At 29.7% G+C, this 23,793-nt stretch overlaps 1 protein-coding gene across 2 annotated transcripts; it reads left to right on the top strand.

The window, feature by feature from the left end:
* Positions 1-18,012: 18,012 nt before the first annotated feature.
* On the top strand, positions 18,013-22,297 carry LOC110665877 (uncharacterized). Of its 2 annotated transcripts, XM_021826170.2 has the most exons (8): positions 18,013-18,401; positions 18,722-19,934; positions 20,081-20,171; positions 20,338-20,495; positions 20,595-20,646; positions 20,870-20,949; positions 21,048-21,141; positions 21,368-22,297. In XM_021826170.2, exons 2-8 carry the CDS (start codon positions 18,768-18,770, stop codon positions 21,958-21,960), a joined length of 2,235 nt encoding a protein of 744 aa, XP_021681862.2. In that variant the 5' UTR covers positions 18,013-18,401; positions 18,722-18,767; the 3' UTR covers positions 21,961-22,297. The 2 variants fall into 2 exon arrangements, with proteins under 2 accessions (XP_021681862.2, XP_058009744.1); XM_058153761.1 differs by lacking the exon at positions 20,081-20,171 and having other exon boundaries at positions 18,722-19,899.
* Positions 22,298-23,793: the final 1,496 nt, after the last annotated feature.

Below are 23,793 nucleotides of genomic sequence, written 5' to 3'. Positions count from 1 at the left end.
GTGCACAAAAAAAAAAAAAGAAAAGAAAATGGAACACATAAATTTTATAGAGGTTTGGCTATCCCAAGCCTACGTCCTCTCCTCAAGGCCCTTGTTGAGAATTAACTCCACTAAAATTCTTTTTTGGATGAAGAATAAACCCCTTACAACCTCCACAAGAGCAAACTCTTGCTCTTTTACAAATCCCTTTACACTCAAGAGTTATTTAAAGCTTTATCACACTCAAGTGACAATTAATGTTTACGACAAATTTGAATGAACTCTCTGAACCAAGAAATTACAGCTCAAATATCAAGCTCTCAACAATCAATTATGGTAGCTCAAGTTCTAAAGAGAGAGAAGAGGGAAAAAATCTTTTGACAAAATAAATTCTCAAAGAAAATGGTTGTTATATACCCTCTAGTTATAAATGATCTCTTTTTATAGTTTTGGCAAGAAAATAACCATTAGGTGTAAATATAACCATTCAACCACCCAAAGCTTTGTTTTATCGAGTTTCAGAAACCCAGGTTCGGTTGCTAAAGGTTGGAGCAAGAAAAAAAAAATCATTTAAAAAGTGAACTTTGGTTGCCAAAGTTCCCACCTTCGGCTGCCGCAATGCTCTCTAGACAAAATGAGTTTAAACACTTAAAAACTATCATTTGAGGAGTAAACTTCAGCTACCGAAGTTGCCACTTTCAACTACTGAAGTTGCCACTTTCAACTACCAAAGTGCTCTTTGGACAAAAGGTACAAAAAGGACACTTAGGCTTCAAAAACTCATAACTTTTTGACCCAAACTCGGATTTTCGATCTGTTTCAATCGTTGGAAAACTAATTTGATAAAATCGTCAATGAAAATACTTTCAAAAATAAATTTTCATTTCTTAAAAGTAAAAATTTCACTTTAATAAAAATTTCACTTTAGTCCTCCTTGATCAAGAAAAAGTTAGAGATACTAAGAAGTTTAGAGATTCACAAATTCATAACTTTTTAACCTAAACTCTGATTTTTTATCCATTTAAACCATTGAAAAGCTAATTTGATAAAATTTTCAATGAAAACACTTTCAAAAACAAATTTGCATTTTCAAAAATAAAAATTTCATTTTAGCCCCCCTTGGTCAAGAAAAGTTATACATAGAGACACTAAGAAATTTAGAGTAACCTAGACTTGAGACAACATAACTAATTAAATGAGATTCTCAAGATATATATAAACAAAAAAAATAAAGATTATATCATAGGATCCCATAAATGTTTGCTTCCTTATCTTGCTCTTCCTTAACCTTGATTTGAAGCAATTTGGCACTTTTGAATCTAGGGCCTACAAACTCAACACAAACACTTCTAAGGTAGATTAGTAGCACACTAATTGTTTATTATCATTAAAAAATAGATTAAGACTCCTAGGTCCAACAATGTGTTTGACACTCATGTGTATGTAATGGAAAAAAAAATATGATTATTTTAAGTATTTTATACTTACTGAATCTCCCAGCTCCCCCCCCCCCCCCTTCCCAACCGAAGGGCGGATCAACCTTATAAAGGGTGGGGTCAATTGACCCCACTTAAATTTTTTTTTTTATGAAATTACAATAATTTTTTCCATTAAAATAATATTATATTGAAGGAATTCACTTTTTTTTTTATAATTATAATACTTATCATATAATAATAATAATTAGCATTTAGATTAATAATTATCCTACTTATTGTTTTAATAATTGACATAAAATATACAAAAAATCTAGTATATTAATTAGTTTGTTAGCTAGTAAAATTGCCATTGATATTATCTGTTTAGTATTTAGATTAATAATCATTCTACTTATTGTTTTAATTATTGACATGTAATATACGAAAAATCTAGCGTATTGATTAGTTTATTAGCTAGTGAAATTGACATTGATTATCTGTTGCAATTGCAAGTGTTAAAATTATTATTGTATTTAATAAATTCACTTATTCTTTTGACAATTATTGTGCTTATTATATAATAATAATTAACATTTAGATTAATAATTATTCTTTAATAATTAACATGAAATATATGAAAAATCTAGTGTATTAATTAGTTCATTAGCTAGTCAAATTGGTGTTGATATTATCTTTTACTATTCAAGTGTCAAAGAATATTTCCTGTAATGAAAATTATGAAGACTCAATTATTTAATCGAGTTCAATGAATATTTAATTGCAATATATTGAAAGATTTTTTTATAGTATTAATAATGAAGCAATTAAGTATACTTTAAAAAATAAAAACTTATGAAAAATAATTATAAATTTAAAATTATAACGAGAATTTATTTTATTTTATGAAATTAATTTTTCTATTTGATCGTTAATACATATTTATATACATTATTTTTTTTTCTCAGTAGATAGTTTATCATTGTATATAATCTTTTCTTTTTCTTTAAATTAAGTTAAATAAAATTTTATTAACCCCACTAATTTAATTTGCTGGCTCCACCCCTGCCCCAACCAAAATTGGTTTTGCAGGTAGCAGATGCACAAGAAGCTAGGAGGGTTTTGGCATGTTATAAGGATAACTTATGTAATAGTGATAGACTCATATATATTTATGTAATTAAGTTGTGTCGTAAATGTATAAGATTATGTCCCAAGTATGTATTTATATCATGTTTTGTATTTATGTAATGTTAATGTAAATGATAGTCTAGTGGATGCATGTTTTTAGTTAATAGAGTGGGCATATATATTCAGTGTATGTTGTAATGTGAATGTAATTGCCAATAGGACTCTATAGTTTCATGAGTTAGTGAGTTATTTCCTCTAAAATGAAATTGAAAAGCATATAATGAACTTTGAAAGTATAAAATGTTAGGGTATAAGTATAAGAAGGGGAATGTGGAGCTCTCTAATTGCAAGTAGAAGTAACTAGGGATATGTTAAGGCCTAAAGAGTAAAACTAATTGCTCAAGTCTTCTCTATAATTAATTGAATCATGTTGCATAAATGATGTAATGTTTAAATAGGAAATAGTGTCCTACTAATCACACTAAACATGAGAAATATTTAATAGAAGTCTATTAGGGTAATCAAAGACCATTTTAGGTATTTCAATACCAAGGGTAGACTTAATAATTAAAGAAAAGTAAATTTGAGTGTGATTAATGGGATGCAGTTAAAGTTAAAATGATATGATCATGTAAAAGAGATTCCTTAAGGGAACATTCCCAAAGTTAATGTATTAAATGTGTTGAACAGCTGTAAAAGAAAAAAGAAAGTAAAGGTTTATGAGCATGCTCTTCCTTGGGAAACAATTCTAAGTAGAGGAATTGTGTTCGTATTTTTATTTTTGACATTATTTATTAATGGTGTCATAAACATGACCCACCAACCCAAATTGCCACCCCTAGAAGCTTGACGCCGCTCAGGGGGGGGGGGGTGGTGGAGGGGGGAGAGATGGTGGGGTGTGGGGAGGAAGAAGCGGAGAGTGTATGGAATAAGTTCTTAGGCTTTAACATTCTTCCTTCCAAACTCTCAAGGATCTTCCTCAATGTCATCTTGCCCATAGTCAAAATTGTTGGAACAGGAGCTTCGAGAGCCAGGAGAAACTATAGCTATAATAGAGGAGAGAGATCAGAAGAGACAGCAAGAGTTGGAGGAGAGAGAGCAATAGTGATAATAAGAGATGAAGGAGAGAGAAAAACAGCAAGAGCAAGAGTAAAGGGAGTTGCGGGAGAGAGAGAAGCATAGACAGCAAGAGATGCATGAGATGTGGGAGATAACGATGATATTGCGTCTAGCATTTTCACAAGCATGTAATGAATCTACAACTTCGGATCCACATACTCCCTCCATTACAAAAAAAAAAAAAAGTTTTGCAATCAATTTTTGTAACTAATTGAAATCGGTTGCTATTGACAACAAATTTGTGATTTCAGTTTATTTTTAGTAAAATAGTTAATTTTTAAAAATTTAGCAATCGATTCAAAAATCGATTGTTAAATCAGTTGTTATTAGCAACCGATGTACAATTAATTGTTAAATTAGTTTCTAATCAATATTAAAAAAAACCTTAAATATACAATTACCAACTGATTCTAAAATCGGTTGCTAATAGCAACTGATTTAGGGAATCGGTTTCTAAATTAAATAATTATTTTAATTGGCTTTAAAGTTAGCAACCGATTTACAATCGGTTGCTAAAATTGGTTACTATTAGCAACAAATTGTCTATTGCTAATAGTAACTAATTTTTGCAACCAATTGCAAATCAGTTGTTAAATTTTTCCTTTTAAAAATTCTCACTCATTTTTTTATTTTTTTTATTTGCAACTGATTTGCGAATTGGTTACTAACAGTAACTGATTTTTGCAATCGATTTTTTCCCCTAAAAATTCTCACTCAATTTTTTATTTTCTTTTTTTTTTATTTGCAACCGATTTATAAATCGGTTACTAATGGCAATTGATTTTATAACTAATTTTTTCTCTCAACTATTTCTTTTATTTTTTTTTATTTTGATTTGCAATCGATTTACAAATCGGTTGCAAAAACTTTCCCCCAAAAATTTCTGCCCAATTTTAAAAAAAAATTTGCAACTAACAATCAGTTACTAAAATCAGTTATTTATTCACTTATATAAATCACTACTATTTTTTTCTCTTTGTCTTCTCTTTTCTCCCTTTTTTTTTATTATTTTTTTCATTTTCATTTATTTTATTTATCATTTTTTTCTTTCTAATATATTTTTTTCTTTATCTTTTCTTTTCTGACATATTTTCTTCATCCTTTTTATTATTATTTATTTTATTTTTTGTCTTTTACTTTCTAACATATTTTTTTATCTTTTTCTTTCTCATCTTTTTTTTTCATATTTTTTTTAATCTATTTTATTTTTCATCTTTTCTTTCTCACGGATTTCTTCATCTTTTTCTTCTTCATATATTCTTCTTCATCATTTTTTCTTTTTCATCTATTTTTCTTCCTTACCCTCTTTTTCTTTCTCATCCTTTTTTATTTAATTTATTTTTCTTTAATAGCAACTGATTTATAAAATGATTATAATATTATAAAATTAAAGATATCAAATTTTTTGTAACCAATTATATTCTGATTGCTATTAGCAACCGATTTCGGTTGCTAAATCAATTGTTACTAGCCATTGATAGTTTTTTATCAAAAGTTTTTTTTTTAATTTAGTTAATTTAGCAACTTATTTAGTTGTCGGCTACTATTTACAACCAGTCTCATTGCAACCAATTGAATCGATTGCTAAATATTTTATTCCATTAACGTATTGAATGTATTTATAAATGAATTTACAAATGGATATACAAATGAAATTCCATTTGTATTACAAATGAATTACTAAATCCGTTTGCAAGGTTAAAGTTTTTATTTCAATCAATTTACAAATGGATTGAAAATCCGTTTGTAATATGTTATGGAAAGTCAATCACTATGTTATGGAAAGTCAATTACTATATTATTTCTCTGTATATTTTGTATTCTGTATTCCTATTTAGGATTTCTTATTTAGGATTTCTTCCTAATTAGTAGAACACAATTATAGGAATCAATTGTATATATATACCCATATACAGATTAATTGAAATCAATAAGAATCATCTCTTTCTACATGGTATTAGAGCAGGTCATCAATTTAGGGTGACTATTTGTTCTCACTATCCAGCTCAGGAGAGACCTTGGCTGCCGACCGGCCATTTCAACCCCGATCAACATCGCCGATGTCGCCTCAACCCCCTCATTCCACCACTGTGTGCTGTTGCCTGATTCAGTATACCATTAAAGGACTTCTGAGGTTTGGCTCTCAGATCCTATTTCGGTATTTGCTTGATTTGTGATTTTGGGTTATTTTGCCACTTTAAGCACTTTGGATTAGCGTTTTGGTTAGTTTTCTTTGTCTCAACAAATAGCAGACAATAAGAATGTTATTTCTGATGTGATTCCGGTGATGACTAAGATCACGGAACACAAACTTAATGGTTCAAATTACCTGGAGTGGAGTAAGACTGTTAGGGTTTATTTGAGTAGCATTGATAAGGATGATCACCTTACTAAAGATCCACCCACTGATGATACACGATAAACTTGGCTAAGGGAGGATGCTCGGTTATTTTTGCAGCTTCGGAACTCGATTTATAGTGAGGTAATTAGTTTAATTAATCACTGTGAATTTGTTAAGGAATTGATGGATTACTTAGATTTTCTGTATTCTGGTAAAGGGAATATGTCCCGTATTTATGATGTTTGTAAGGCATTCTACCGTGCTGAGAAAGAGGATAAGTCTCTCATGGCTTATTTTATGGATTTTAAATGGGTATATGAGGAACTTAATGTATTGTTGCCTTTTAGTCCTGATGTGAAAGTTCAGCAGGCCCAACGGGAGCAACTGGTTGTTATGAGTTTTCTTGCAGGCCTTCCTTCAGAGTATGAGACTGCTAAGTCTCAGATTCTCTCCAGTTCTGAGATTTCCTCTTTGCATGAAACGTTCACACAGGTCCTTCGTACAGAGACTACTCAATCTTCACAGCCTGCCAGTAGTGCTCTTATTAGCCGTAATCCAAATGGAAAACAGGGTAATAGAAGAGGAAGTAGAGGAGGAATTACAGGCAACAGAAGTAATCAGTGTAATAGAGAGGCTAGTTCTAATTAGGACTCAAGAGGAGTCATTTGTTATTGTTGCCATGAGCCTGGCCATACAAAATATAATTTTCCGCAACTTCGGAGGAAAAATTAGCGATCACAGATGGCAAATATGGCAGTAAAGAATTCTACAGTATCTTCCTCTGAGAAAACTATTTTGGTATCTGCAGAGGATTTTACACAATTTTCCTAGTATCAAGCATCTCTAAAGCCTACCAGTTCCCCTGTCACTGCGATCGCTGAGTCAGGTAAATCCACTACATGCCTTGTGTCTTTTTCATCCAAATGGGTTATTGATTCTAGTGCGACAGATCACATGATAGGTTATTCTAGTCTTCTATCTGCTTTTCAGTCTAATCTCACTTCCTCTATTGTTACTTTAGCTGATGGTTCTACTTCTTGTGTCATGGGTTCTGGAACTGCGAACCCGACTTCGTCAATTTCTTTGTCTTCTGTTTTGTGTCTACCAAAATGCTCTTTTAATCTACTTTCTGTTAGTAAACTTACTCGTACCTTAAATTGTTTTGTTTCCTTTTTTCCTGACCAGTGTTTGTTTCAGGATCTTACGACGAAGCAGATTATTGGTCGAGGACGCGAGTCAAGTGGTCTCTACATTCTGGAAAATCATGTACCGCGGTCGCTTGTTTGCTCCAGTACCTTAACACCTCTTGAAGCTCATTGTAGATTGGGTCATCCTTCTTTGTCTACAATGAAGAAGCTGTGTCCTCAATTTCAGTCTTTATCAGTACTAGAATGTGAGTCATGTCAGTTTGCAAAACATCATCGTTTGCCTTCTGTGTCTAGAGTCAATAAATGGGCTTCATCCCCTTTTGAGTTAGTTCATTCTGATGTTTGGGGTCCTTGTTCTGTTACATCTAAAACTAGATTTCGTTATTTTGTTACTTTTGTTGATGATTACTCTTGTGTTATCTGGTTATATTTAATGAAGAATTATTCTGAGTTGTTTTCTATCTTTTGTGCCTTTTGTAATGAAATCAAAACTCAATTTAATATTTCTGTGCACATATTAAGAAGTGACAATGCCAAAGAATACTTTTCAGCACAATTTCAGCCTTATATGACACAAAATAGCATTCTTCATCAGTCTTCCTGTGTGGATACCCCATCCTAAAATGGCGTGGATGAAAGAAAAAATTGTCATCTTCTTGAGCTAACTCGTGCTCTTCTTTTTCAGATGAAAGTACCTAAACACTTTTGGGCAGATGCAGTTTCTACGGCATATTTTTTTATCAATCGTATGCCGTCTTCTATCCTTAATGGGGATATTCCTTATACTACTTTGTTTCCTACAAAATCTTTGCTCCCTATTGAACCCCGTATTTTTTGTTGTACCTGTTTTGTGCGTGATGTTCGTCCACAGGTTACTAAATTAGATCCAAAATCTCTCAAATATGTCTTCCTTGGGTACTTCCGACTCCAAAAAGAGTACCTTTATTTCTCTCCTACTCTTAATCGTTATCTTATTTCTGCAGATGTCATATTTTTTTAGTCCACTCCATTTTTTCCTCCATCATCTGTGTATGAGAGTCAGGGAGAGGAGGATGATCTTTTAATATATACTGTCCAACCAATGTCTAATCCTCTCCCACAGCCTGTTTCTTTTGTCTCTAGACCTACTTGAACTCCCGTTGTTCATGTTTATTCTAGGAGATTGGAGATTCCTGACTCAGATCCTCCACCAACTACTTCGTTGGGAGATCCTGTACCTCATACTGATCATGATTCTGATCTAGACGCAACCATTGCTCTTCGTAAAGGTAAACGTTTATGTACTTACCCTATCTCTTCTTTTGTTTCTTATAATCAATTGTCTTCTTGTTCTCGGTGTTTTGTCACTTCTTTAGACTCTGTTCCTATCCTTAATACTGTTGATGAGGCACTGTCCCATCCTGGCTGGTGTGATGCTATGAAAGAGGAAATGGAGGCTTTAGATGCTAATGGTACATGGGAACTATTGCCTTTGCCCATTGGTAAGAAAGCTATTGGTTGCAAATGGGTATTTACAGTAAAGGTAAATCTTGATAATTCTGTGGCTAAGTTAAAAGCACGCCTTGTAGCAAAAGGATATGCTCAGACATATGGGTTTGATTACTCTGATACTTTTTCTCCTATAGCTAAACTTACTTCTATTCGCTTGTTTATCTCTTTAGCAGCTACATATTATTGGCCCCTGCATCAATTAGATATCAAGAATACTTTCCTTCATGGTGATCTTTAGGAGGAGGTGTATATGGAGCAACCACCTGGGTTTATTGCTCAGGGGGAGTTGGGTAAAGTTTGTAGGCTTCGGAAGTCTCTTTATGGCTTGAAACAAAGTCCTAGGGCATGGTTTGGGAGATTCAGTGAAGCAGTACAGGAATTTGGTATGCAAAAGAGTAAGTGTGATCATTCAGTATTTTATAGGCAATCTGAGGCTGGTCTAATTCTCTTGGTAGTCTATGTGGATGACATTGTCATCACTGGGAGTGACTCTGCATGTATTTCATCTCTTAAAACCTTCCTCCAAACTCAGTTTCAGACCAAAGACTTGGGATTGTTAAAGTATTTCTTGGGTATCGAAGTTATGAGAAGTAAGAAGGGTATTTTCTTATCTCAAAGAAAATATGTCCTCGATCTATTGACAGAGACAGAAAAATTAGGTGCTAAGCCTTGTAGCGCACCAATGACTCCAACTTTACAACTGTTAGCAGGGGACAGTGAATTGTTTGAAGATCCAGAGAGATACAGGAGATTGGTAGGAAAATTGAACTACCTTATAGTCACTCGTCCTGACATTGCTTATGCCGTTAGTGTGGTAAGTCAGTTTATATCTTCCCCAACTGTTGCTCATTGGGAAGCCTTGGAACAAATCTTGTGTTATCTGAAGGGCGCTCCAGGAAGAGGTTTGCTATATGGTAATCATGGGCATTTGAATGTTGAATGTTTTTCAGATGCCGACTAGGCTGGATCTAAGGTTGACAGGTGGTCAACTACTGGATATTGCGTTTTTATTGAAAGAAATTTAGTGTCTTGGAGAAGCAAGAAGCAGAGTGTAGTTTCTCGATCTAGTGCTGAATCCGAATACAGAGCCATGGCACAATCAGTATGTGAGGTAATGTGGATACTTCAATTACTAGATGAGACAGGTTTTAAGACCTCCTCACTGCGAAATTGTGGTGTGATAATCAAGTCTCTTCATATTGCTTCTAATCCGGTGTTTCATGAGCGGACCAAACATATTGAGATTGATTGTCACTTTATTCGTGAAAAGATTCAACAAATGATCATCTCAACAGACACATCAAAGCGGAGAGCGACTAGAGATATTTTCACAAAAGCTCTGAATGGAGCTAGGATTGACTACATTTGTAACAAGTTGGGCATGATTAACATCTATGCTCCAACTTGAGGGGAGTGTTATGGAAAGTCAATCACTATATTATTTCTCTGTATATTCTGTATTCTGTATTCCTATTTAGGATTTCTTATTTAGGATTTCTTCCTAATTAGTAGAACACAATTATAGAAATCAATTGTATATATATACCATGTATAGATTAATTGAAATCAATAAGAATAATCTCTTTCTATATAATACAAACGAAATTTTCTTTTGTAAATCTATTTGTATTGGAAACGAAATAAAAAAATCTGTTTGTAAATGAATTACAAATTAACATTACTCAAACCGACAAAATTTATTTTTAATCCGTTTGTAAATATTGTTACTGGCAAATTCTCATTAATTTCCTTTTGCACGTTGTTGTGATTTATTCTAAAATCTTCTGCTATATGGCATAAGCTATTTATTAGGAATTGAAATGGTACTCATTTAAAAATTTTCAATATACCCCAAGAAAATAATAATTCATAATAATTATTCACAGTTCACTTCATCAAGAATAGAATAATTAGAATGCTCTATTGTCAAGTGTTCAAATACAGATTCTCACCATTATTTCACATGACGGAAACATCCCAGCTGCTTTTAAAGGTTTATTTTACTAATAATTAAGAGAAGAAAAATTAAAATTGGTGGTGCTAATCCAGAAATGTGTTTCCCTTAGACCAAACCGTAACCAAGTCACATGGTTGGTGGGGTATGTGAGGCCTGAGATAGAGCCTGATTGCCCATTTAGGTTGAACTTACTGTCAAGAAAAGAAAACTTGGATTTGCCCATATATGAACTAGAATTCCTCTAAGCTTTGTACACAATTCCATGCCTTGGTTGATCCATATTAGGATTCTCTTATGTTACATGTAATGAATATATATTACTTTGATAATATATACATATATAGTAGAATCCTGATCCTACAGTCTTGCTTTGCATAATGAACGATAGTAAAGGCCTTAACAAAGGATATTTGATCCACCAAGGCCAAAAAAAACATAATGCTTGGTAGGTATATTCCTGAAAATCGCAATATCTAAATCTGAATCTGTTTAATTTTCTTAATATTTAAATTCATCTTGAACCTATTTAAAATTTATTATTGATTACATGAATTCATCCAAATCTGATTATTAATACTTGAAAAGTATTTAAGCTAGTTTAATTTTATATATTTTAATTACTCATTTTCATAATTTATTAATAATTTATATTTTAAAAATGTAATAATTTTATAAAATATTTAAATTTTATGAATCAGTTATAAATATTACTTTTTAAATATAAACTTATCTCAAACTCAAAAATATATTATCCTAAATTATTTTATTAAAATTCGATCAGATCAAATTGGATATCTATAGATATCTAATTTGTTACCGTAACTAGCTGTGTTTCATGTCTATATTGTTTTCTTATCATATATGTTTGTTTATTGAGAATAATTTGATTAAGCACATGTGTCTTCACATGAAAGATATAGAAAAAAAAATAATAAATAAAAAATAAAGATTGAAGTGAATTGTTATATGTTGGAATAGTTAAATTCACCCAACTGAATTAATTTAATCGGTGAGAGTGATATTTTTTTATTTATTAATTAAAATTTAATTTTGTCAGAGAATTTTTAAAATATTTGTAAAAAATTGAATAAAGTAAATCGATAAAAAAAATGCTCTTAAAATTACTTGAAAAGAAATTTTAATTTCAATAAATTGATTAAAAATGGCTCTCACCATAAATTTAAAAAAAAAAAAATCCATGGGACACACTATCGTTGTATTAAATATTTAATATTGCAACGGAAAAATAAAGACTCAGGCAAAAGCTAGGGTTGGCTAATTATCTCAATGCTTTACGTGAATAAATTAATGAAGAAACAAAATAAATTATGATTTTGGACTCTTCAAAATAACTTCATATTCGAAGTCAACAGTTAACTTTGATGATCATTATCATCCAAACTAATAAATATAGAGAAATGCTAGTCATCATCTTTAAATAACAGTCACTTTTAACATTTATCATATTATTAATTTACATAATTTATTTTTCTTTAAAAGTTAATAATAAATAGAGATGTAAATAAGTGATGGAAAGCGAAAAAGGAATTTTAATTTGTCTTTTAACAATAAATATAAGAAAAAAATAAGAAAAAAATTTAAAAAATAAATGATGTGAATCAATAATATGATAAATGTTAAAATTGATTGTTATTGGATGTGAAGGCATTCCTTAATAAATATATAAAAAATAAAAAAAAATAATTAATATTGAATATCAATGAAGGTTGATTCAATTAATAAGACACATTAATACTGTTATTATATTGAATATTTAAGTTTTACTACTTATCTTTTATGATAGGTAATCTGTGAATTTTATTATAATTTTAATAATATATTTTGATGTTAAATTAGAAAAGTTTCCATCGCTTCACTTAAATTTCTTAAAAACTTTTTTTTTAAATAATAATAATAATAATAATAATAATAATGATTAGTATTGGATATGGATTGCCATATAATTACTTGTGAGTAATAAATTCTTTAGGGTGCAGAAGAAGAGTAGGCATATAAGAGGATGCATGGGATATGCATTAAATGTTTTTTTTTCCTTTTTTCCATTATTCTTGTGGTGGGTGACAGACAAAAGGTGGCTAAGTAGCTGAAGCAATGAATTCTTACCTCTTAAAAAGCTGCATGCAAAACATCACTTGGTGAGATGTCCAATTCAAGGCAAAATGGATGAGATTAATAAATTCCCTAACTGATGCCATTTAATTAAGACCTGCAACTTCCCACTATAATTATTTATTAACCCACTTGTATTACACATGTAGTATACAATTATTTTTCAAGTTTCTCGTGGGAAAGAGAAGCCTTTTTATAGGGAGTGAGAGTTCAAATCTCATCAATATCTAGCAATTTTTTTTTTTATTTTTTTTTTAAGAATTAGTTCCTAGCAAATATTCATTACAAAATAATGTTAAGAATTTTGCATCTAGTAAAATATCCAACTGAAAGGTGAACTAATTAGTTCTAAACTTTTAACAATAATTAATTCAAATTTAAGCAAGCCCAGATTTCATAATGAATTCTAGCCTCCAATTCGATTATTTATTTCCACTTTTTAACTCTAAAATTCTAAAATGTAATAAGAGCAGGTCGTCCCCAGTTTCAGCTTAATTTTTGAATATTGTTGCTCCGTTTAATTTTTGGGCTAGTTCAGATGTTGAGTCCCAACGAGACACATTTATTTTCAAGGGAGTATTTTAAGTTTAAGGCTCTGTTTATCTTATATGAAAAATATTTTTTTAAAAATATATTTTATATTTTTTAATATTTTAAGCACTTAAAAATTTATTAATGAAAAATATTTTTTTAATTAAAAAAAAATTAAATTATATTTAAGAAAAATGACTTTCTCTTTTAAAAAAGAAAATTATTTTTTAGATTTTAATAATCTTATTAAAATATAAAAATATTTATATATGCGTAATATAAATACATATTATATTTAACATTGTAATTAAATAATACAAAATATTTTTATATTTTTTTAAAAATTATTTTTTATGAAAAATATTATTGATATATAAATTATTTTCTACAAAATAAAATGAGTCTTATAGTGGCAACCGAATGTTCAGTCTTTGTTTCCACTTGAGCATAATGTTAAGAATCTTACATCCAATAAAACACCAAGTGAAAAGATACAGTACTGAAAAGCCAATCAAGTAATTAGTTATAACCTTTTAATAATGATTAACTCAAGCCAAGTAAGTTCAAATTTCATAATGAGATTTAGCCTTAGATACAATTATTCACCTTCACACCCTTCAATTTGAAAATTATAAAAAAAATAAATATATACAAAATAATATAAATAAATTTTAATTAAGTGATATTAAAATCATTTTGAGAGTTATAACCTTTTGAATTCAAATTTCTATTGAAACTACTTGTAAAAAAAAAAAAGGTGCTTCACCAAACCTACTAACTATTAAACACATATGCTGGTTTGCTTGATTTGACCAAAAAAGACATGCAAAAGTAGTTGGTGAGCTTACTAATAATAGTGGAAATATAAAAGGAGTGAATTAGGTTTTTATATTCTGACTAGGGTTCTATTGGATGGTGTTTAATAAAAATTTGGTGATGAACCTTGCCTAAGAGTCCACCTCTTTTGACTGCCTTCTTACCAAATTCATTGGTTGACATTATAAAGCTTGTAATTTTTGTGAATTGATTCTATTTTCTTTTAAGCAAATGGTATAATGAAATATTGTCTCACACCATTATAATATTTATGCATTGGACAACTTATAAGTTGGTTAAACTCACTTTTAAGTAAAAAATTATAAATAGATTAGCGTTTGATTTACCTTATAAGTTAAAAAAAATTATTTAAAATATGTTAAAAGTAAGTAATAAGTAAGGATAATTTATTTAAAACTTACTTTCTTATTTTAAAACTATTATTTAATCAAGTAAAAGAATAAATTATCCTAATAATTTTTAAAAATATAAATATTGTCCTCATTTTAACAATTATATCACTTAATTATATATTGTTTTGGATAATTTTAATAAATTAAGTTATTTTTAAGTAATTTTTAATCAAACACTTAAACTACTTGAAAGTTATTTTTAAATAATTTATTAAATAATTTAGTATTTATTTTTAAATTAATTTATAAGTTAAAAAATATATTTTTAGTATAAAATTTAAAAGTAAGCAACCAAACCAAATACCATTTTAGAGTTAATATAGAGTTTGAGAATGAGATTGAAATTACTTTTAAAAAATAATCATTTTTTAGATATTAATAATTATTTTTAGTTTAAAATTAATGAAGATAGACTATATAATATTTTTTTCGTAATATAATTTTTTTTTCGTTACTTAATTTTATTTGAGAATAATCTGTAGTAAAAACTTATTTTTAAAAATAATCTTTTACATACCATTAAATTAAAAAAATTCTTTTATTATTTAAAATTTTTTATATATTGTTAAAATAAATTAAGTTTAAATTAAAATTTAAAAGATTCTAATAAATATTTTTAAAAATTATTTTTATATTATCTTAAACTCTTAAACAGTAATATCAAAGTAAATTTATAATAACTTTTCAATTTATTTTGGGATTCAAAAATCATACAATTTTTCTTAATAAAAGAGTTTTTTGTCACGTTAATTAGATTATAAAATAATGTCGATGAAAAAGATTAATAAAATTAAATATCATTTGTGTTAAAACATCAAATTGGATTGCCATAAAAAGTTTGAAAAAAAATATTACCAGAAAAGGCTAGGTGGTACGCTTGTCCTCTAATTGGATCTCAAATCCTCCAGTTAATTTTTTTCCCTTTTAAACGAAAAATTACTTAGTAAAGTGGTGATACCATACCAGTATTTTGTATAAAATGATAGAATAATAAGAGATTTATAAGTACATAAATATAATTATTGAAATTTAAAAATAAAAAAAAATCTGATAGTTATATTTTTTTAAAATTTATCATTATATGCATATTTATTTATCACTAATTTATTATTTTATATAGATTATTATACATAAAATAACCGATATAATTTCTCTTTTTAAAGTCTCATGTTGCTATTGGTTCTCTTTCACAAGATATTACTCAAAAAAAAAAAAAAAAAAAACTTCTATTAAGGATGCATTTGGCTGGCTCATAGGATAATTTCATATTAAATATATAAATTAATTCTTGATCTTTATTTAAAAATTTAATACTACAAATTTTTAATCGTCTCATCTCAATCCTAAATTTTTATAATTTTATAAATTTCAAAGTGTCGAATACATAAATCAACCATTAATCTGTACAAAAAATGCTTAACAATGCTCTCAATTAATTCAATTTTTCCTTCAATTTTTTTATACTAGTTAGGATTGTAAAGTTTATTTTATTTTATTTTAATTTTTTAAAAGATAAGATATATTTTAAAAAAATTATTATTTAGTTGATACTAATTATTTTGTTATTTTATTTTAAAAAATATATTATTTAGGTCACATATTTTTATTTTTTCTATTTTTTAATCTCTCATCCAATTTAATTAAGTTTTCTATTAGTTGATATATTAAAAGGGAGAAATTATTATTGTGAGATTAAATAATTCAATTATTAAAAAATAAAGGGACATTATAATTGTGTTTTTTAAATTAAAGGCATTAAATAAAATTCAACAATTATTTAAAATGATAAGAGATATTAAAGTAAATTAAATAAAATTATAGGTACTAGGATATAATTTTCAAAAGAAAAGATTAAATAATTAGTTTATTAAAATAGAGACTAATAATAATGAGTAAATTATAATTTATTCTTTAATATATAGTTAAATCAATATACAGTTTTAAAACTAAACGATTTAGGTCCTAACATTTTAATAAATATACTTATTAGTCGTATTGTTAAAATTTCAGTTAATTACCGCTAATTCTAATAAAATAATTAAAATATTTTTAGATCTATTTTGAATTTAAAAATAATTTAATTTTTAAATTTTTTTTATCAATAATTTAGTCTGGGAATTTATTTTATTAAAAATTTAGTCTTTGTATTTTTTTTAAAATGTGAGTGCCATTAAATTAAAAAATTTTAAATTTAAATTATAATTATTAAAAATATAAATTAACTATTTTAAGGTCCTTAAAAGTTTTTATTAATTATAAAGTCATCCATATATTTTATAAATTGATCATCAAATATTATAACGATTTACAAATAAGCTCTTATAATTTTATAAAATTACATTTGTTACTTTAATAATATATAAATAATTATATATTTATAAATTTATAATACTTTTATATATTATATTATATTATTATATTTATATATAATATGAATCTAAACACAAATTGTTAATAAAATAAAACATCATAAATCTAATTATTTTAGGATTGAAAATAAAGTTAAAGATATTTTGGTTATTTTACTAAATTTAATGAAAAATTAATGATAATTCTAATAGCATGGACTAACTTGTAAGTTTATTAAAATGTAATTGCCTGATTTTAAAACTATAAGAATTAAGTTGTAGTTTTGACCAAATCTTAATCACTAAATTGTCTATAAAATAAAATCTTGGAGATTATATTATTTTCAGATTGAAAATAGCAATAAATACATTTTAGTTATTTTTACTATAATTAATGATAATTTAAATTTTGATGGCATGAACTAATTTATAAGTTTATTAAAATGCTAAAAATAAAATTGATTAGTTTTAAAACTACAAAAATTAAATTATAGATTTAACCAAACTTCAAGGCTTAATTATATTTTAGATAAAAGAAGGAATTAAAATATAATTTTTCTAATGTTTAGCTTGGCAATGGTTAAAGCCATATCAAGCATGGTAAAATTCTAGCTATCATTCTCTCAATCCCTACTAAAAAAAATTAAGAAGAATAAAGAAAAAAAATAAAAAAAGAAAATAGAATAAATTTCGATAATTATCTTTAGACTTATATGATACAATATTTTAACTTTAAAATGTAATATGTAACTTCTTAACTTTTAAATTTTACATAATAAAATTTTTCTAATTTTTAATTATTGATTTTTCAGTTAGGTGCTGATATAAATAGATTTAGCGTGACGTTCTTATCTTTTATGGATAATATAAAATTATTCTTGTAAAAAACTATTTTCTTTACAGAGAAAATAAGAATTTAATTTACATATAATTTAAGAAAAAAAAATATTAATTAAATATTACATTGAAACTGTCTAAATCAGTATCTTACTGAAAAAATTGATGATGAGATATTAGAAAAATTTTATTATATAAAATTTGAAATTAATTAGAGTTTTATATTATATTTTAAAATTAAAAAATTATAATATTATAACTATATAAATTTAAAGAAATTATTAAAATTCATTAAAAAAAAAAAAAGTATGACTTCGCCTATTGAAATATTAGCAAATTTGAAGGAGTGAAAAGTAAAAGAAACTGTGTAACCAAAAGAAAATTCGAGAAAAAATGCAGACCGGAACCTCAAGCGAAGCAACGGTACCGGACCACCAATAGCCTCGTAACAAGATTCTTAGTTCTTAGTTCTTACCTTCTCTTTCCTCTCCTTTCTTTCTTCGTACCCACACTGATTCCGAGGCCTTTTGCTCTCTCACTTCGTTCTCAATTTAACATTTTCGTTTTCATTTTTTTTTTTTATTTTTTTCTTCGATATTTATTTTCGTTTGTCCCATATATTCTTTGCCTCCCCAAGTGGAAAAGTGAATAGAGAGAGAGACAGAGAGCGAGAGAGAGACAGAGTGGGAGAGACGGGTGTGCTTGTTGATTTCTGGGTTTTACCAAAATTTTCAGGGCGACCCAGGTTTGCCAATATCTTCCTCTTCTTTTTTATTTAATTAATTGTTGATATTGTTTTCACTTGCAATCAACACCTTTTTGTTGCGAGCTTAATCAAATCCCTATCGGTTTGGATTGTGATTAACAATAATAATAGCAAAAAAATCGCCTTCATTTCAGACCTTAAGAGGCTAAATTCCTCCTTACGAGATCTGGGTTTTCTTGATTTTATATTATGTTTTGATTCTCTATTCTTGATTGCAATCTATACTGTTTAATCGAGATTTTTTAACGAAACCGAGGGTTTAATGCCATATCTTTTTTTTTCTCACTAAAATGATTCAGGAGTTGATGGGTTCATAGCAACATAATAATTGTAGTAATTAAAGTAATGGGGAGTTACATTGAAGAGGAAGAGGAACGATTTTTTGATAGCTGCGAGGAGATTTATTCTGTGTCTGATTGGGGGTCAAATTATTCTTATGACGATTGCAGTTCTAGTGTTGAGTTTGATAATAGTTTTTCTCAATACGAGGTTTGGATTAAGACACCGGAAAGTGTTCAGAATCGCCGCAATAGGTTCCTGAATTGGATGGGTGTAACTTTGGATCAAAATACAATCGCCCAGGAGGAGTCACCTGATCAATCCTCCACTAAAATCCAACTGGGTATTGATAGAATGGTGGATACTAGTGGGGCAGTGTTGAGGATGTCGGGTTTTGAAGATGATCAGTCTTCAATGTCTTCTCACTCAATTGAAACTTGGGATGAGTTTGAAACTAACATGGAGAATACTTCTGTTTATGAAACTAGAAAATTGGATGATGGAAAAGAGTTTGTAGTGGATGAAATTGATCAAAATGGGATGCTTAGCAGACTACACGAACTGTGCGCCAATAGATCTCTTAGTTTTGAAGAGTTTCAGAGGATTACTGGGATATCCCCTTTGATTCAGAGACTTACGAATAAATATGTCAGGGATGCCAGGGTTATGACTGAAGCCAAAAAGAAAGCAAAGAGTTGGTTAAGAAGATTAGGAAGATTAAGTCATGCAGGACAAATTGCTGATAGGCATGGGTTAGCGCCTTTGAAGCCCAATGAATATGAATCGACTGTAGGATCAAAGATGCAAAGGATTAAAGTTCATCCATCCAAGAAGCGGTCCAAGGAATTGTCTTCTCTCTATGCCAGACAGGAATTTTTAGCACATAATGGATCAATTTTGACAATGAAATTCAGTCATGATGGGCAATACCTGGCAAGTGGTGGTGAAGATGGCGTTGTGCGCGTGTGGAGGGTGATTGAGGATGATAGATTGGACCAATTTCACATCTCAGCTAATGATCCTTCATGTCTGTATTTCACAATGAATCATCTTTCCAAAATAGCTTCTCTTGATGCGGATGAAATGAAAATTGATAAAACAAAGAGGCAAATATCATCAGACTCGACTTGTGTTATTTTTCCACCCAAGATTTTCAGAGTATTGGAGAAGCCTCTGCATGAGTTTCAGGGACACAGTGGTGAGGTTTTGGATCTCTCATGGTCTAAAAAAATGGTTAGCATCCCAGTTTTTTTGGATAAAAATTGCAATTTTTCTGGAATTTGAAAATTTTGAATTTAGTGGCTGTGCTTTAAACTTGCATAAAGTCTTCTTGACCAAATGAAGTGTAATATCTTTACATCTTGTTTATAATTATGCAGTTTCTGTTATCATCCTCTATTGATAAGACAGTTTGCCTCTGGCAAGTGGGACACGACAGATGCCTGAGAGTTTTTTCTCATAATAATTATGGTTTGTCACCTGTTATATCTAAATTTCTTTTAACATGTTTATGCTAAACCATTTATTTACTGTTGGTTGACTTATTTCAGTATGATGATCTCAATTCTTTGTTCCAGTTTCATTTGGCTGTTTTACAATGATGATTTAATATTTCTATCATTTTCATTCATTGCAGTGACTTGTGTTGACTTCAATCCTCTTAATGATAATTATTTCATCAGTGGTTCAATAGATGGAAAAGTTCGCATCTGGGAAGTGCTTGGTTGTCAGGTTGTTGATTATACTGTTATAAGGGAAATTGTTACTGCCGTGTCTTTTCGTCCTGATGGAAAGGTGGGAAAAATCATTTGTCTTCCGCGTATAAAAGGCTTTCTTTGGAAGATTTAGATCAATTTAATTTTAATGTAAAAGTTCTTTGCTTGAATCTTGCAGGGTGGAATAGTGGGCACACTGACAGGAAATTGTCTTTTTTATGATATCATAGGTATGCATTTGTATGATTTAAAGCAAAATTTCATTAGTTCTTTACCACAAAAGCAATTGACTGGGCAAATTTTGTGATGCTCCTAAATAATTACATTCTTGCTATTGTTCTATGTATTTTTAATGATAAATACATAGATTGATTCCTATTTTCCACTTCTTGATGTTTTTTCCATAGGGAGGTTCCTGCTGACTACCCTGTGATCATGTTCTTTATGTTGCAGATAATCGCTTGCAACTTGATGCTCAAATATCCTTACAGGGCAAAAAGAAGTTAACAGGCAGGAGGATTACTGGCTTTGAGGTGCTCAAATTTTGTCCTCTTTTTTGTTAAGACAACTTGTTTCTTTGCTATTGATTTTAATAGGTAAAGGCTTAACTGCTTACGATTTTATCATCCAGTTCTCCCCGAGTGATCCAACCAAAGTAGTAGTATCTTCTGCTGATTCAATAGTACGAGTATTGAATGGCATGGATGTCATATGCAAATTTAGAGGTTGGTATCTATTCCTATTGACTTGAACCTTTTTGGTTTGCCACTTCTTTATTTGGTGTTATTTGTGAGATAACCATCTAGGTTGGCTTGCAAATTGCCTGTTTAGATAATTTAACTAGGTGGAATATGCACCCTTTTTTTTACCACGTTTATGTGATGTTCCAGTATGATTGCTTTAGCATTGCCCTTTGCATTAGCTTGACTGTTAATTTGTTTTCCCTTTTAGTGTCTAGCATTGGCATTGCAGCGAACCAAATGTCTGCATCTTTTACCACAGATGGGAAACATGTTGTCTCAACAAGTGAAGATTCTAATGTTTACATTTGGAACTACAATAACCAGGAAAAGAGTGCCTCTCAAGCCAAAAACATTCACTCTTATGAGAGTTTCAAGTCTCAAAATGTATCGATTGCAATACCTTGGGGCGGCATTGAAAATGGGCCAGGAGCACTTGTATCCCCCACACCTGGTAGGGATATGCATGGAAGTAGCGAAAAAAATGGACATGTCTGTCATAAATATTTTGGGAAGTTGGACCACAAAATTCTTCAACCTTCGTCAGATTGTTTCTCTCTTACTCGTGGGTTTTTGTTAGATTCTTTGACGAGGGGATCTGCAACTTGGCCTGAAGAGAAACTTACTGATTCAAGCCCAGTTGCTATGTCACCTACAAAGAGTAAATCTGAATTCAAGTTTTTGAAGAGTGCCTGCCAGAATATCCTCAGTTCTCCTCATCTATGGGGTCTTGTGATCGTAACTGCTGGCTGGGATGGACGAATTAGAACATACCTCAATTATGGGTTACCTCTACGCATTTGAAACTTCAAGTTTTGGCAGAATGATCTACGCCTTAGTATTGGTTTTCTGGCATTTCGGCAGTGGCACCAAGGCTTGCCATCCGGTGGATGCTTCATGTTTCTGGTTAGCATATACAACAGTGGAGCAAGAGATCTACTTCTTGTGGACACCCTCAATTTATCAAGTGTTTATGGAAATACACAATGCAACATATCTATAATCCTGCTGTTACAATTGGCTGGGGTTTAGTTACATTTTTATTGTATTTTAATGCACATGTTACTTAAATGATTCTTTGATTTGTTTTAATGCTGCCATTACAAAATTGAATGCAAGTTGTGTTAAATGATGAGAGAAATTTTGAGGTCATTGTGTATGGATTATTGAGGGATCAGCAGCGCCCTATTCCCTGATGGTCCCAGGGTGGAGCTTCTTTGGGGCATGACCCTCAAATTTACGGTACAAAAAAACATTAATACAAAGAAAGAACCATTATTAAGTGATTGGTTTGGAATTGAAACTTGGTTTTTGTTGTTTGAATTAACCATTCATTACGATTTTCAATATGACTCACGACTGCGCAATTCTGGTTGAGCAAGCGAGGTCTCTGTCCTCAAGGAGGAAAACGAGCCTTGAGATCATCTGCAAATTCCCACGTCACGTATGTGGGAGAAGCTTCAATACAGTCCAACACAAATCGAGGATATGGCAAATTTGCAGTATTACGGGTTGTTAAGCTTGCAGAAACTGAAATTGTAGAATTCGGGAGACGACAATGAAACATGGATGACATTGTGCATTTGAGCCTCTTGTGGCAATTGAAGCTTATAGGCGACTGATCTAGAGGGTGATTGGCTTAGATAAAGAAAGTTGACATACAAGCATTTAACGTTTATAAGTTAATTTAAATTTATAAGTATTTAAAATTTTAACTAGTTATATGTTTGATTAAAATGTTTAAAGTAATCGATAAGTAATTAACGTGTTTAGTAAAAATTAATTTAGAAGCATATTTATTATTAAAATGACTAAAAAAGATATTAAAATTTTTTTAAAAATTTTAAAAATTAAATGAAAGAAAGTAGTTATAAGCATGAAAATAAAAAGTTGATCTCTTTCAATATATTTATTTTTTTTTTAATTTATAAGTCTAAAAAATATTATAAGTAAGTAGGCAAATTTATTTTTAAAACTAAGTTGTTTGAGTAGGTCAGATGTTAAAACAAACATCCCCCTAATCCTATCAATTACTTTGGCCATAATATGGTTGCTATGACCTACCATCTCAGAATGCAATGACTGCCGCACAGAGGGCTTCAACTTAAAAAGCATCCAATACCTTTATCTGAAATACTGTCTCAGAACGATGCCTGTTAGCAATCTGTTTTATACACTGACAAGTCTTGCTCAAGTGATTTTGAAAAAGCAGCTTCTCTATCCCACAAACATATGTCAACGATAAGTACTGCAGAATCATTGGACATATGGGGAATATGGATTGGAGGGGAACTCCATATAGGGCTTCAAATGGAGTTATATGAATAGTAGAATGGTAAGGGGCGGTGTACCACAATTTAACAAAAGAAAGCCAATGATTCTATGCGTGAGAGATGTCTCCAACCTTGCATTCAAGATAATACTCCAAGCAGTGATTCACTTTGCTCCACTCCCACCTGTAATTCAAAGACCAAAATGAGCTTTTGGCCTATACAATTAAATGACTATGATAAATATAGTATAAAACTATATATGCTAGCTAACTATATTATGGTGCATGGCCAAAGCCATTAATCACACATTTGTTGTAGTGAGTTTTACTATGAAGTATGAACAAAAACAAAAAGGCCCCAAGCC

This window comes from Hevea brasiliensis, chromosome 9 (assembly GCF_030052815.1).
Source record: "Hevea brasiliensis isolate MT/VB/25A 57/8 chromosome 9, ASM3005281v1, whole genome shotgun sequence".
Taxonomy (NCBI): Eukaryota; Viridiplantae; Streptophyta; class Magnoliopsida; order Malpighiales; family Euphorbiaceae; genus Hevea; species Hevea brasiliensis.
This window is presented reverse-complemented; position numbering and strand designations above follow the sequence as displayed.

Coding starts and splice junctions, on each gene's coding strand:
- LOC110665877 (XM_021826170.2), top strand. CDS start 18,768: ATGGGGAGTTACATTGAAGAGGAAGAGGAACGATTTTTTGATAGCTGC. Junction 20,950..21,047: donor GGAGGATTACTGGCTTTGAG/GTGCTCAAATTT, acceptor TTTATCATCCAG/TTCTCCCCGAGTGATCCAAC. Junction 21,142..21,367: donor TGTCATATGCAAATTTAGAG/GTTGGTATCTAT, acceptor TTTCCCTTTTAG/TGTCTAGCATTGGCATTGCA.